Below are 15,685 nucleotides of genomic sequence, written 5' to 3'. Positions count from 1 at the left end.
TAGTTTTCATGAACATAAGGCAGCATGGATTTGATTAATTTCTTGTTCATCAACAGCAATGACAAAAATGTTTTTCTAGGAGTAGCATTGGCTTATGGGGTGGAGGAAGCTCTCATTAACTAATAATGAAAAGAAAAAGACAAAATTTATGTAAAATTTGGTAGGCTAGTCTCCAGAGGTTTGTTTATCCATAGATCAGATTTTATAACAGAAAGTATAGAAACAGGTCTCTTAATTATTCATACATTAATTTAAAATGTATCCTTATCTTTCATGTTTTAAGAGTAAAATGTCAGAACATTTTTGTGATTTCCTCTAACCAGTAAGACAGGAGGGAGATTCTTTGTGAGTATTTCCAACCAAGCCATATACAACAAATCCGATACAGATCCTTTTCTTGCCACTGGAAGGCTCCTGATAGCAGAAGAAAAATAAAAAACGAAAGTAAAAATTACTACAGATGGTAATATCATTAGTGTTTCTGAACTATTTAATAACCAGTAACCTGAAAATTTTATTATGTCCCCCCAATTTTTTCAACTGATATTTTTTAGATAACACAAATATCTATAAAGCAGTAAAACAGACATAGATGTTGAAAAAGACAAAATAAAAGTATAAATTTTCACTTTTCTTTGAAGAGAGAATTTGATCAACCCATACTCATCCCTGCCCTCTAGTGGACATTAGTTTCCTCCAATAGTTTAAAACATGTATTTGGGAGGTAGCTTAGAAACTAGCTATTGGAATTCTACCATCCAGTTCAGGAGGTCATTCTATAGTGTCTTGATCACTTGGATCATCCACCAATGTAGACCATGCTTAAAGATGTTTGTTTTTATATCTAGGACTCAGTTCATGAGGTACTAATGAAATAGTTGGATGTTTCCCCATGTTTGGCTACCAATCTTTAATTAAATGAATTATTATTATTATTTAATTAAATGAATATTGTCAGTAGGCCCACTTCTGACATTTGTAAGACTGAAGGGTAAAGAGTGAAAAGGGGAAAAACTAACCATCTTTTTATTGCTGTGGCCTCTTGCCACACTGCAAGGGGACCATGAGTCTGCCATGGACACATGTGGTGGCTCCGAAACACCCACCCAGGGAAGATGCCTGAGCCCTGGTGGCCAACTTGTGGCTGTGGCCAGGGAATTCCAGAGCCTCAGGTTTCTAGAGCATAGTCCAGAAGGAAGCTTGTGTTCTAGGTGGGCATGTGCCCTGACCCCACAGGAGTAACATGACTGGCACAAAGTCTAAGCAAGGCCCTTTAAAGCCCGTGGATCTTAGTTGTTAGGGTCTCAGGGTGGCATGTATCCTCTTTTATTGTCCAAAATCCTACATGGTCCAACTTTTTTTCTTTTTTTTAAACTTCTTATCTGAAAAGTCATGAGCTTATAAATTGATCTATTAACTCATTTAACTTAAATCTTCTCTCTATCATTCTTTACTGCCCACAATGATACTTACAGGACAATGAGGTTGGCAGCTCTTGAGTGCTCCTGTAAAAGTTCATTCAGTCGAACTTGGCGGTAACTCTGTGGACAACATTCAAATTTTGTTGTGTGTAGTTCTAACAAAATTATGAATGAGAATTTATCTTCCTACCTTAAATCATAGATTAGCGAAAGCTTCGTTTTAAAAAAAGTTATTACAAATAGTTTATTAAAAATTTTAAATTTGATGTTTTAAAATTTCTTGAGAAATTTTAGAAACATAAAGAAAAAGACCAGAGTATCATTGTATTATAGTGGCTTATTAAGTTTTAGGGGGAAAAAAACAAACAGCATGGATAACAATCCAAAGAAGACAAGAATGGACAGTTTTGGGGAACATATTTTCAGCCAAAGAAAATTGATCGAAGCTTGTTACTGATTTGATATCTTAAGAAAATAGATTATTTCCTACTCTCTTTTTCTTTAAGTTCTCTGAATGTTTTATCAGCTCAGGGGGATGGTTTCAAATAAAACAAAATCACCAATAAACTCACTTGGACAACTATTTTGGGGTAATGAAAGTAATATTTATTTTTATATTTTAGAACCTGAGCCTCAGACATGTGATATGACTGCTTTGGAACTGCCAGTTTTTTATTATTATTATGCAGAGTTTATGATTCTTGTTCAGTATTTCTTTCACTAAATCTGACAGACTTTTGGTATTTCTTTCTCTAAATTTTCCAAGCTCAGCTCCAAATACAGTTTATTCCGATTTTGTAGTTTAGAGATTCTTGTGGTTCATTTCCCTTAGTGTCCAATTCAGATATCAATTCTTCATTCTGAATCGATGTCCTTTTCATTATCCTCAATATCACCACCTTCACTCAGCTCAGGCCAGAAGACAGTAACTTCTAGTAGGCTGTCTAGGAAAACTCACAGTTTCACATTGAAAGGAGCATCTGCCATAGACATGCTGGGACATGCTGGGACTCACTAGGTTGCCGGCCATAAGGAACAGCAGCCATTGAACTGCTTAGTCATGTCTGCTTGCAATTGATAAAGAGCTGTAAGGGGCACTAGCCATAGACATGCTAAGCAATGACTGGTTACAGTTGATAGGGAGCACAGCTCCATGGACACGCACAAAGAACATGCCCAGCTGCAATTACATCACCTCACTGGACATAACCAAGGGGCATTGACTTTCACTGGGTATAACCAATCACCAACATATACCACCAACTTGGAACTGTATTTAAATTGCTGGTCCTGCCACATTAGAGTTTTGCTCCAAGGACATCAGGGAGACTGACCGCCTTGCTGTCCATCCCTGACTCTACCATTCCCTGACGTCCAGCCATAGGCTGGAGAGAACCACCAGACAAGAACAACGTCTGCTCTTTGGCTAAGAGAAGTTGAGTGGCTTCAGAGGTATTTTGGGGCTCATAGTTGCCCTAGGATTGTGTGATTTGCTCATGGTGTTTAATTAGTGTGCATTAAGTGCTAGTTGGGGTGTTCCAGCACACTCAACACTTTTTGCATTAATTGTTTATATTTGATAATTGGTGTAATCGAATATACGCTTACATTTAAAGCCAATCCGCCTCTGAGTTAATTATTAATAGGGCTGCTTGCGACAACTTTCATTTTACGTTTGCCAGATCCAACATTTTGTTGTTCTAAACGCATCATAAATTTCCTTAGATACTTTTGTTAGTTTCTCACAGCTATCTTCATCAGGTTAAAATTCTTTGTCATTGTGTTGAAGTGTGGGCCAATTTACCTTAATCTGCACTGCATGAATATTATTTAAATTATTTCAGATTAATAATAATAAAGTTTGAAAGGAAACTTTACAAAATGTATCAATGACTTGTTTTTTTTTTAACTTTTAAAAAATGTTACTTTCTAGAAAAAAATGAAAAGTTTTCTAAATCCTAATGTCCAGTAATGTAATTGAAAAACACCTGACAAATGCAGAAACCCTGGATCTTGAATAATGCCATTCAGTAATAGATACATTACTTCTTGATCTTTAAATCAATCACTGTTTCGGCTTTCGGCTAGTTAGATAGCAAAGTAAAAATTAAGGCAGACAAGTCCTTACCTTTTCCTTGACGGCATCCAGTTCTGCATCTGTAATTTTCCATGGAGTTTCTCTTTTTAATTTCTCAGCAGTTGTTAAATCTTTGCAGCTTTCATGGAGACGATATGGTTCAATCATCTCTTCAAAGACTTTCCAGCTGAAATTGGAATTGTAAAGGAGGCTTCACAGTGGGAAACTAACTCATTATTTCACAGATACTCCAGGTATGACTGGCTCGGCTGGCTGTGGAATCAGAGCTGAATGTCATGCAAATCTTTTACGAATTATCTTTGTAGGGAATTTACTGTGAGTAAAAGCGTGGTTATAGTGCTCCCTCCCTGCGCATGGATGGGATTTAATGTGTTTCAGGCCTTGTTAGCTTACTATGTATTAGATCTTCAGTATTAATGCACAAGCACATAGGAGTAATTGTTCTGCAAATACATTTTCTACATAATATAGTCAAAAACACAGTTGCACTGTAGACATTTTAGCCCATAAATAAGTTTCCATCCGCTTATCAGACAGGCTCCATGGGAGACATTAGTCCATTAATGAAGGAGATGAACGAATTAGGCTTTCTGGAAATCAGATAGGGCTGCCCTTACTTTTAGTCCACATGGCAACTCCCATTCATATGAGGAGATTCTGGGAAGGTACAAGGAGAAGAACAAGGGCTCTCACAAGTTAAATGGTTCTAGAACAATTTGGATGTTTGCTGCAAATAATGCTGCGCTTGTCCTGGTGTTTGATGTTGCTGTCTGAGGTTTTTCAAATGAATATTATTCAGGGACATGTTAAGGGGGAGAACAACAATCAATAACATTTTAATGTCTACAAATCTGAGGCCTTTTTAGAGCATTTAAAAACAAATCATTGAGGAAAAGACGAGAAGCAGTGTCTAAGAGCTATAGAACATTTTTTAAATTGTGCAAAAAAAATCTCATTCTTGTCTTACATAAGAATCTCATAAAATTTATTTTTAAAACAATAGCACAATAAGCTTTACTTACAATTTATGGTAGCAGTTTCTTCAGTATGCTACTTAAAGATGATCTCATGTATGAATAATTTTCTTTGGTTTTATATAATGTCGCTTACTTATAATTTAGTAACAGTGGAATGAAGGATAATTAGAATCCATATGCTGTTAGGTTAAGAAATTAAAATATGAAGTGATGAGTTTAATTATCTCATCAGTTGGCCTGATTTTGGATTTGCAGATAAAAGTACAGAGATGACAAAGGAGTAAAACCATCCCTGCTAGGGAGCTTTTGTTAAGGGACTGAAGAGATACTTAATGCAGTAGATTGCTATTGTATTGACTTATTTAGAAAGGTAGGTGAAGACAGGGAAGGAGTGAGACTGATGTGTCCTATTCTTCTTTCAACTGGAATACTTTTATTTGATATTATTTCCGAAAGTGTCATGCCCTTAGAGAGCGCCTTGGCAGTTGTCAGGGAAAGGGAAAGGTGGGGGCCTGGGAACACAGTTCTTGCTGGGCCTCTTTCATGATTATCCTTGGCCTGGACAAGCCTGCCTGTAGAAAGGGAATGACAGTGGCTATTTGGAGCTGTGTGACAGAGTGAGAATCTGAATGACAGTGCTCTGAGAAGCATACAGGGTTTTGTAAAAGAGAGGCATTCACTTTTCTAAACATCATCAAGATTAAGGCTAGCAATGGAAGTCCCTCTACATATCCTTATTTTGATCAGGATGAGAGTTTCTCTGCACCCCAGCCTAGATCCTAGAAAACACAGTAGAAAAATGATTTCCCAAGAAAAGATGAGATGGAAGTTGTGGTTGTCTCCTCAGCATTCATACTATGTTTTCCCATTGTAATTTGGATGGAAAGACTTCATCCCCAAGACCAACCAGCCCTGATACAATTCTATGTTTTCTGCCAAAGTGATTAGCCAACATAGACACCTAACTCAAGCAGACTTGAACCAACAGGAACCCAATGTTATGCAGACCACCACGAATGGCTCACTTACTTAGTTAGGCTGGTTCATCCTGAATGGAGCCCCATACCTGACTCTAACAACTAGGGAAGAGACAAACTTTCTTTCCTACTGAACATACATGAGCAAGTATGTAGTCCTGATAGCTACTGGCAGACATGGTTTTATAAGTTAAATCAACTTTGATGACTTCATAATGGAAGCTAGAATAGGAGACTGAAAGAGAATTAGTTCTTGATTACAAAATTTACCTTTTAGAACAAGATTAGCTTGAAAATAAAATTATACTTGTATTGTTTAGTCATGTATGACAATACTTTCTATCATCTAGGTCACTATGAGGTTTTCTTTTAATTGCAATTGAAAGGTGCCAAGTGACACAATAGGAAGGTATAGAGAGGTTGGATTTGCCTATTCCTGTTCTTTGAACTCCTACTGTTCCTTAACCATGTTTATCTTTCATTTCTTCATTCTCATGCTCATTCAAGAAGTGGCCATTTCCATTTTCCTTACTAGGTGATCCTGAGGTAACCCAAGATTTCTATTTTGATTCTCTATTTTGATTAAGTCTGATTTTCCATATAATGCTTTAATTAATTAAGCCATGTAGCATGTATTATTAAATATAAATGATAATTAATTCAATTTTTAAAAAAATATTTATTTTTTAGTTGCACTTGGACACAATATCTTTATTTTATTTATTTTTATGTGGTGCTGAGGATCAAACCCAGAGCCTCATACATACTAGGCGAGCACTCTACCACTGAGCCACAACCCCAGACCCTAATTCAATTTTTTGAATTAATGGAATTAATAGCTGTCCTATCTTCCCCATCCTTTCTCTCAAAAGGAAGTTTTAAAATTTTTCTATAAAACTTTCTCCTCAGTTCATGTAAGATTTCTTCTCTCAGAGTAATGTACTATACTTTTATTTATAACTACGCTAACATCTTTAAATTATCTAGTTAATTGCTTCTAGTTGCTCTTTGATTTTCACATACTGATTATTGTCTTTTTGGTCTATGATTTTTAATTCACTCTATACAATAAAAATTGAAATTTATCTGCAAGAGCTCCTCATTTTCTTCCACTCAATTATTTTCTTGTTAACTCTGCTTTTGTACTCTCTTTCACCCTTGGCCTACCATATTTATAGATAACGAGTCTATGACAAAATACCTCTGTCAAGACTTATTGATGTTTCATGGGTATTTGAAGGGTTTACTAATGGAAATTCTTGGCATTTAACATTAACCTCCAAAATGGAAATCATCGACACTCTTTTCCCCATTTTGTATCACCTGGTGACTAAGAAAGAATAGTGACCAGGGGATAGCTGTTGATGGTGGATAAGGGCTGCCTGGACAAGAAGGCCCATAAGAGGGATAAAAGTATGCCAAGCCTCAGCCCCTGGGCCTAGCTCTGTATCATCCCAGAAAAAGAGATCTCCTTCTCTATTTGTACCCAGAAGAGTTGCCTTATTTCAGTTAACATAATCGTGCCAAATGTGCTACCACAGGCCAAATGTGAGATATACCCAATGACTATTCTTTGTTCTAAATGGGGTTAGTCTCATATATTGGAATAGCCATTGTCAATATCAGATATGTGACTGTTTTATAAAGTAGTATGACATCAGTTATGGCAGAAGGCCAAAGAAAAGAGAATGGTTCTTCCAGCACCCCCTTCTGGTGGATGGCCTTTTACCCTTGATCTAGGGTACATTAACTGTAAGAATTCTTTTATTTCAGGAAGGATGGACTTTATTCCATTTATCTTTTTCATGACCTTGAAATAGGAGAGGAAAAATCTGCAAATTTTTGAACACAAATTCATTTGTGTCTTAAAAGTGGGAAGTGATTCTCTTCTTTATGGGATAATGAGGACATTGAAAAGCATCAAGTTAAAATGGTGTCTAAAATCAAATTTAGATGCCAAGACAAAAAGCAAAAATGATTGAGTACTTCATTTCTTCCCACTGCCCACAGAGTTTTACTCTCTGAGAAGAGGACAGCATGGGACAAAGCTCAGGATAGTAGGATTAAGAGTGCCCACACTTGGACAGGTACACAAAGAATGAAGAGACCTGGTTAGTGGAAGGAGTTCATCAACACTCCCAGTGGCTGACAGCTTAGAAAGGATGGTGATCATGGCAGCTGGACAGAGGCGAGTATGAAAGAAAGAGAAGGAAATAAGGACTTGGGTAGAGATAATCAGATTGATAGGTAAAGAGACAAAGGAATATAAGAACAATATAATCAGCAAGCAGGAATAGTCCTTAGCTATTAAGATAAACAACAGTAAAAAGAATTTGGCTATAAGAAGTAGGTTACTATTTGTACCACTCATTAAGCAAGGGCTTATAGAAAACCCCATGTTAGTAGGAGACACAGTGACCACCCTCCATACAACAGAAAAAGGCACCCTCTTGCAGAGCAGGAGGAGGTCTACCATGTCACTAAGTGGCACATGCTAAGTAACTGGTGGACTTGCTCTGTTATGAAAGAGAATGTGTTTCCACCAATTAGAGCCCTAAGATGAGCCTTTTGATCATATCACTGCAAATGTTAAGAGGCAATGACTTAGGATTTTAAAATTCTTCAAACAAAAGATGGAAGGCGACTAGAGAGTACTGTATAAAAATCCAGTTCTTATCAGAATCCTGATTCCATTTACCAAAGAGAATTATAAATGTGTTTCCAATTTTTCTTAAGTATTTATAACTGCAGAAATTAAGAATACAAGGCATTGGGGCTAGGGGTTGGGGCTCAATGGTAACATGCTTGCCTAGCATGCGTGAGGCACTGGGTTTAATTTTCAGCACCACGTACAAATAAATAAAATAAAAGTCCACCAACAACAACTAAAAAAATTTTTTAAAAAGAATAAAAGGCATTAGAAGTATATATAATGGAAGGAAACATTACAAATTAATAACCAAGTTAACCCTGTCAATTTTAGCTTTCTTATCACAGTTGAGGTATTTTGTAAAGCCATTTTAACTAACCCATAGCTCAAAGAATACAAAGTTCAAGTTCATCTAATTAATAAGATTTAAGATGAATATTTTAAGTTAATTATTAAGTTTATATGGGATAAAAATAAGCTAAAAAAAAGGAAGCGACAAGAAGACATGAGGACTATGACATTACAGTTCATCAAGAATTGTAAGAGGAAATATAAATGGTGGTCAACAGAAAAGAGAAAAAATACAAGAATAGTGAGACCCAAACCATTCTGAAACCTTCATGTCCACTTACTTTGGAAGCTCAACTCCACCCTAAATCAAGGGTATTAAACTGCATCTGAATGCAACAGCAAATATGATTTGGATTATAAATAATTGAAAACATTGTATAATTATCAAATTACAAATTGAAGGAGTTCATTTAACTTATAATTGGCTATCACTTCTGAACAATCCTTTTGCATTTTTGAGATCTCTGATGAGGATTTAACTAACCTACAAATTGTTTTCAAACATCATTGTTATGGGCTGAATGTGTTTCACCAAAATTCATAGTTTGAGACCCTGTCCCTGAGGATGATGGCATTTGGAGGTGGGACCTCTGGGAGGTTCTTAGGTTTAGATGAGGTCATGAGGGGTCATGAGGCCCCCATAATGGGATGAGTGTCCTTATAAGAGAAAGAGATCAAATTCTCTTTCTTTTCACTATTTGAGAAAATTGAGAGAAGTGGCCATCTACATAACAGAAAGCGGCCTTAATGGGAACTCAATTAATCAGAACCTTGATCTTGGATTTCTCAGCTTCCATAACTGTGAGAAATAAAATTGTGTTGTTTAATCCATACCTGTGGTATTTTGTCAAAACCACCTGAGATAACACAATAACAGAGCTGATAAATTTGACAACTAATAAAGTGTTAAAATGATGTCATGTTTTGAAAATATTTAAATGATTGTTTCAATATTTTCATTTTTTTTGAATTTTGGAGCTAATACATTTCCTTTTCATGCTTTAATTTTATAGTTCCCTTCCCTCCATCCCTCCATAAAGATCAGAGGCCCTAAGCATTGAACCTTTAATCCTAAAAGCTCAAATGGCCCTTGAGGGTCCATTGTGCCAAAGAAACGGTAACTACTCCATCAGCACTTCTCATCCAAGAGGCCCCATCAGTAACTTTAAATAAAGAAACACCTTAACTGCTCAGGTCAGAAGAGTACAACGTTCTGCTTCCTGTCACTTTTGCCAGCTTATAAACCAAGAGCAGGAAGGACAATTCCAAATCACTGACTGACCTGTATTTCAATAATTCTCCCGTCAGGCTCACCTTCATCATAAAACCTTTCTTCCCATTAGAATGTACTTGATAGTTCTGTCATGATTATTTGAAGGCCCTTCTTTTATATATCCTATTGAGAATTCACTGCAGTAAACGGGTAACATTTTTACCTTTTGATAATCAACACACAAGAAGAGTGAGAGAGTACCACGGATAATCAATGGATCCTGTTAAATGTTTCATACCTCTCTTTGTTTGGCTTAATGTTGATGTCACCAATGATATGGATGTCTGCAAATTTTATCCTAAATTTGCTCAGAAGAGAAGCCATTCTGAAAACATAAGAGAAAAACACTTCATCGTTGCATATTTAACTATTTTCAATCAAAGAGTTTTTGTGTTTGAGTTAAGATATCAAAAGCAATCATGTCATATTTCGGCTTAGCTGTCCAAGGCTTTTGGGGTTTGATTTTCACTTCAGTACTTTTTGAGCATGTTAAGTGTAGACCAAGCTATTCCACTGAAGGCAGACAGAAACTCTAGCAGGTGCAGACACTGAGACACTGGAAAGAGCAAGTCCAGCTTTGTATTCATCTTTTAGGGAAAATAATGCAAATCTGTTCATATGCCCTAATTATTTGAAATAAAGACAGCAAATCTGAATACTTATTAACCACTATTGCTGGTAATTAATATAGGAGTTACTGACAAACCAATAATTATCACGTTAAATAGTTATATACTGGTGGTTTTCTCTCAGAAAACTGATAATTTTGATATGATTTTAAAGTTACAAAAATGTTGTAAGGATAGTTCAGAGAACTTCCAGATTTTATTTATATTCAAGCCCCATTTGATTTGTCATCCTTTTCCCTCCCTTCCTTCTCTCCTTCCTTCCTTCCTTCCTTCCTTCCTTCCTTCCTTCCTTCCTTCCTTTTCATTTATCTGCTATTTTAGAATAATTTCAAACCATCAGCCACATCACCAGCCCTTTTTATTTTTTAATTTGAGACAAGGTCTTGCTAAGTTGCTTTGGGCTTCCCTAAATTGCTGAGGCTGGCTTTGAACCTGTGATCCTCCCACCTCCGCCTCCCTAGCCAGAGTACAATTTTTGAGGGGGGTTCCAGGAAGTGAACCCAGAGGCACTCAAACATTGAGCCACATCCCCAGCCCTATTTTGTATTTTATCTAGAGACAGGGTCTCACTGAGTTGCTTAGTTCCTTACTTTTTGCTGAGGTTGGCTTTGAACTCGAAATCCTCCTGCCCCAGTCTCCTGAGCCATTGGTAGTACAGGCATGTGCCACTGCGCCCAGCCAGAGTATAAGTTTTCAACCTTAAAAATGTAATAACTTTTTAATCCTCAAACCATCTTCAAATTTTATCAATCGTCCCAGTAAGGTACTAGAAGTTTTAAGAAATGTAAATTATTATAGACATATTAGTTTCCATTTTAACATGACTTTGTAAGAAAAATTAAATATGTGATATTAATGTACATTGTTTTAATTGAAAATAAATATATTAATATATTTATATACTCACTAATATATGAATGCATATGCATATCATAATTTACACCCTTTTAAAAAGGAGAAGAAAATATGAAAATTACTGTATAAATGTCCTGTCATTATTTTGTGAGTTCTGGAAGTCCCAGGGCCCAGGACTCAAACATGCCATGAAGGACCAAAAGCTGCTGAAGATGATGCTCAAGATTTCCACTAGAGGTCCCATGTTCCAGGCAAGATGGTTCTCACAACTACGAATCAGCTCTCAGTTGCTAAATTACTGAAAATATACAGATAGACACTGTGGGAATTTTTCTTTTCTTTTTTAACTAGGAGGATTCTCAACAGTCATCCATTAAACTTTTTCAAACTATAAACAAGAAACTGGGACACAGATAATGTTTAGTGACTGTTGCAAAGTCCTGCAATTCCTTGGTAGAGGGCTGGGGCTAGGACCCATGTGTATGTTTTCAATTTAGTTCTCTTTTAAGTTTTTAGTTCTCTTACTGTTTTAAGACTGGTTGCCATGAATTAGTAGGTTTGAATTCTTCCATAAGAAACACCTGCACATACATTCTTTTAGAATTTCCCTTTTTTTTTAGCAGGGTGTGGTGGCACACTCTATAGTACCAGCAACTCAGGAGGCCCAGGCAGGAATATTGAAAGTTCAAAGTTACCCTCAGCAATTCAGTGAGACCCTGAGTAAATTAGTGAGACCCTGTCTCAAAATTAAAAATGAAAAGGGACTGCAGAATTTGCTAAGTGGCAAAGTGCCTTTGGGTTCAATCCCCAGTACCACATAAAATTTCTTGAATGCACTTACTAGTCAGAACAAAATACTCATTCAAGATAGTGACACTCCCAAATTCCCTTTGGAGGCATTTGTGGCAGGGCATAAGAGGACTTGAAGACAGTAATTAGAAAAATTATGCAAATAATTTATTGGCCAAAAAATCAAACATGAGGCCTATCATGATGGCTTTGTTTTTAAATCTATTATGCCTCAAGCATACTTAAAGCTCTTAAAATTAAAGAATTAACAGATAAATATCTGAAAGGACCAAACATGTGAGCGGTAAACTACTTACGCAATTTTTTCTTCCTCAATGCGATTGATCTTCCCTCCAACGTAGATTCTTAATTTACAGTCTTTCCATTTTTTTCGGAGAGTCAAGATGTAGGGGATAAGAAGTGTTAACCCTGGAATAAAGAATAAATTATGATGGAAAGGTATATCTAATGATATAGCTCTTAAGTAATTTACAACCTCTGAGAACTCAAAACTGTTACTTTAACAGGAACCATTTTCATATATCTTCCCATCAGTTTGTTAAATTTTTTGAGAAAGGAATTCTGCTCCCTAGGGAAGTTTTTACCTCCATCATCAAACAACCACCAGACGTCCATTGTGCCTTTCCCTTGTTTCTTTTTAAATTGACTGCTGGCTTCCACCAGTTTCTGGTTGAACTCCCCCACATGCATCGACTGGATTGTGTTAATGCTGCTGTCTGGAATGAAAGAGAGAGTGGTGTCTTTTGAGGACACAAACAAAATAACCCATAAATAAACCTATTGATGAAAATAGAGGAGAGGTCACAAATTTTTGTTTTTTTTATACTTATAGATAAATTGTGAATTCTATTTTCCAAGGAGTACAGAAAAAGTTGAATCCCACAATTTAAATCACTTTAAATAGTAAAATATAAAGTTGATATTGGTTTTATGATTATAATTTTCATGGGCTGGGGATATAGCTCAGTTGGCAAAGTGCTTACCTTGCATGCACAAGGCCCTGAGTTCAATCCCCAGCACCACCAAAAGCAAAACAAATTATTATAATTTTCATTATGAAGCAGGGGGTTATTTTCAGACCCTTAGAATCTATCTCAGAGTGAAATGATGATTTAGATATGTATCAATGCTAAATAATTTGATACAGTAGCCAAACTATCCCAACTTTGCTAAATCAATCTACTAAATAATATTTTCAAATTTACTTGAAAGTAGAACATGTGGTGATTGGGTGTTCTAAAAATATGCACCAGCATCAGAAATATTCGTTTGTTGGAGAATTCATTCATTTAAGCAGTTTTGATGATTCCATGAGGTTCTGGATTATAAGGTTTGCCAGGGATGATGTGACTCTTAAACTCTTTATTTGGTTCCATGGTTGGCTTGGTTCACTCTTCTGTGTTCTTTTCAAGGAGTCTTGTGAAGCTAAGGTAAAGTCACTTGAGTTATTTGAATCTTTGTCAATGAGATGAAAAAAAAGGCAGGAAACATGGAAAGAAAATATAGCCTTACTTGAGTTACATTTAAGGGTACATATACTTAAAACAATTTTGAAATACAATTTCTGTCCTAACGTGGATACGGTGAATGTGTGCCAGAGACCAAGATCGGTGTTTTAGCAGGACATTTGTTCCTATCTGGTAGTAGGGGTTTCTTGGCCATGCTGTATATACTATTTCTCATTTCCTTGTATTTGAAATTGTGACTTCATTGTTCCATTTCAAAGAGGGGGAGAGGTGGTGTCAGTGTAGTGTTTAGCACAGACCTGACAGCCTCCTCAGAGCTTCCTCCAGGATCTAAGAGGTTCTGAAAATGCTTTGTTCTGTCTTTCTGTTTCCATGTTTTGGACCTGTCAGTTCTGAAGCAATTATCTTATATTGTTTCTATATCCCTAGGACTGCTGAGGCAGAAAGTAAATTTATTTGCAGAATGGACCAAACTCTGCCCTCTCTTACATACAAATCAAAGCATCTGCAGGAGTCATTATGAGTACCCAGAGGCAAGCCTGGTCTTGATCTAGAACTCCAAAGATTTGTCAGCCAGCTAAAGCCCAGAGTAATGAATGGGCCCACTTGAGAGCTGCGTTTGAACTTTCAGGTATTGAAAGTAGTGCATAACATTATGATTTTGCTTTTCTGAACACTGAGACATGTTGATTTTCAGCAGAGTACATTTTTTTTTTTTTTTTTGGCCAAAACAAGTATTATGATGTAGAAACAGGCTTCCAGAGTAAATAACAGGTTCTGCTTTCATTAATGAGGACATCGACACTACTCGCTCAGGATTATAAAGGGGACAGTATTGGCTCTGATGTCTGAATTTTCCATTGCTTTTCCAGACTACACCACTTAATAGAGCATATTTAAAGGGTAATTTACTTTTGTCACCAACAAATCAAATAGTAGAAAAGAAAGATGGGCACAGTGCTATACACCTGTGATCCCAGTAGTTCAGGAGCTGAAGCAGGAATATCATGAGTTCAAAGCCAGTCTCAAAAACTTAGTGAGGCCCTAACCAACTCAGTGAGACTTTACCTTTAAATAAAATATAAAAAGGGCTGGGATGTGGCTCAATGGTTGAGCGCCCCTGGGTTCAATCCCTGGTACAAAAAAAAAAAAAAAAAAAAAGAAAAGAAAAGAAAAGGAAAGGAAAGGAAAGAAAATAGTACTAGTTACCATTCAATAAAAGTCTTATTCTAATTTTTTGCACCCTGAAAGTCCTAATGAACTCCAACGTTGGACTCAAACACATTGTTTTTGTGAAAAATGTCATTTAAAGGTGTGTGTAATAAGTAGCAAGTGCTTCCATATCCCTGGGATATCCCAGGAATCCAAGAGTTCCTCTAGTATTTGAGGAGGGGTTATATTTATATTTTGCATCATTTTCTGTAAACATATAAAAATGTTATATTACAGATGAAGTTTCATCCTTGGGCTATAATAGGAAAACAAGCAAATAGAACCAAACCATTTACAGGATTGAAGGTGGCCTGACTTTGAAGAGTTGGCTATTTTCAATCTGAACCAGAGCCTGCTAAGTCTCAATTTGAATCCTGCTATTTGACTTGGAGATACTCCCAGAGAGATATTTGTGAATAAAGAAAGGCATGTTAAATTCTGATTTTCTACCAGCAGAGGTCACTGTGGACCTCATTAAACTCAAACCTGCAATGTTTTGGAGAGCAAACTATTTTCAAAAGAATTAGACTTTTGAATCACATATTTGTAACAATCTCACTCATCCTTTGGTCCTCTGTCCCTGTGACACAAACCAGACATTCAGAGATAAATTTGCCACTCATCCAAAATCTACAGATAGTAACCAGTATCAGTGAAGTTCTAAGTGTATGGTCATAATTTGTGATAAAATTGTCTCTTTTGAAATTAGGGTTTTAGGTAGGTCCTTCACTTACCTGTATAAGCCAACTTTAATTCCACTGAAATATCTACAATGTAAGGTGAATATATATAAAATAGTTTGGGTATTGGTTCTTAAATTTCTATACCCTTTCCATCTCAATTAAGACATTTCTATTTTAAGTTACTCAATTTGCTTAAGTACTATTTAATTCCAAGACCAAATATTACCATTTTTAAATAATTTCTTTGCAGCAAGATTATACAAATTACTTAGTGATGTTGATA

General features: G+C 36.2%; 1 protein-coding gene across 3 annotated transcripts in view; it reads right to left on the bottom strand.

Moving 5' to 3' along the window:
* Positions 1-278: 278 nt before the first annotated feature.
* Positions 279-15,685, bottom strand: part of Slc12a1 (solute carrier family 12 member 1) — an 82,531-nt gene continuing 67,124 nt past the window's right edge. For all 3 annotated transcript variants that reach the window (XM_077799616.1, XM_026391180.2, XM_026391181.2), the window contains exons 21-26: positions 12,626-12,757; positions 12,338-12,449; positions 9,986-10,072; positions 3,550-3,685; positions 1,474-1,541; positions 279-414 (exon numbers count right to left, since the gene is read on the bottom strand). In XM_077799616.1, the coding sequence (XP_077655742.1) occupies positions 279-414; positions 1,474-1,541; positions 3,550-3,685; positions 9,986-10,072; positions 12,338-12,449; positions 12,626-12,757 (671 nt within the window). The remainder of the gene's footprint in view (positions 415-1,473; positions 1,542-3,549; positions 3,686-9,985; positions 10,073-12,337; positions 12,450-12,625; positions 12,758-15,685) is intronic.

This window comes from Urocitellus parryii, chromosome 6 (genome assembly GCF_045843805.1).
Source record: "Urocitellus parryii isolate mUroPar1 chromosome 6, mUroPar1.hap1, whole genome shotgun sequence".
Taxonomy (NCBI): Eukaryota; Metazoa; Chordata; class Mammalia; order Rodentia; family Sciuridae; genus Urocitellus; species Urocitellus parryii.
The sequence above is the reverse complement of the archived record's forward strand: the minus strand, read 5'-3'. Positions and strand labels throughout refer to the sequence as shown.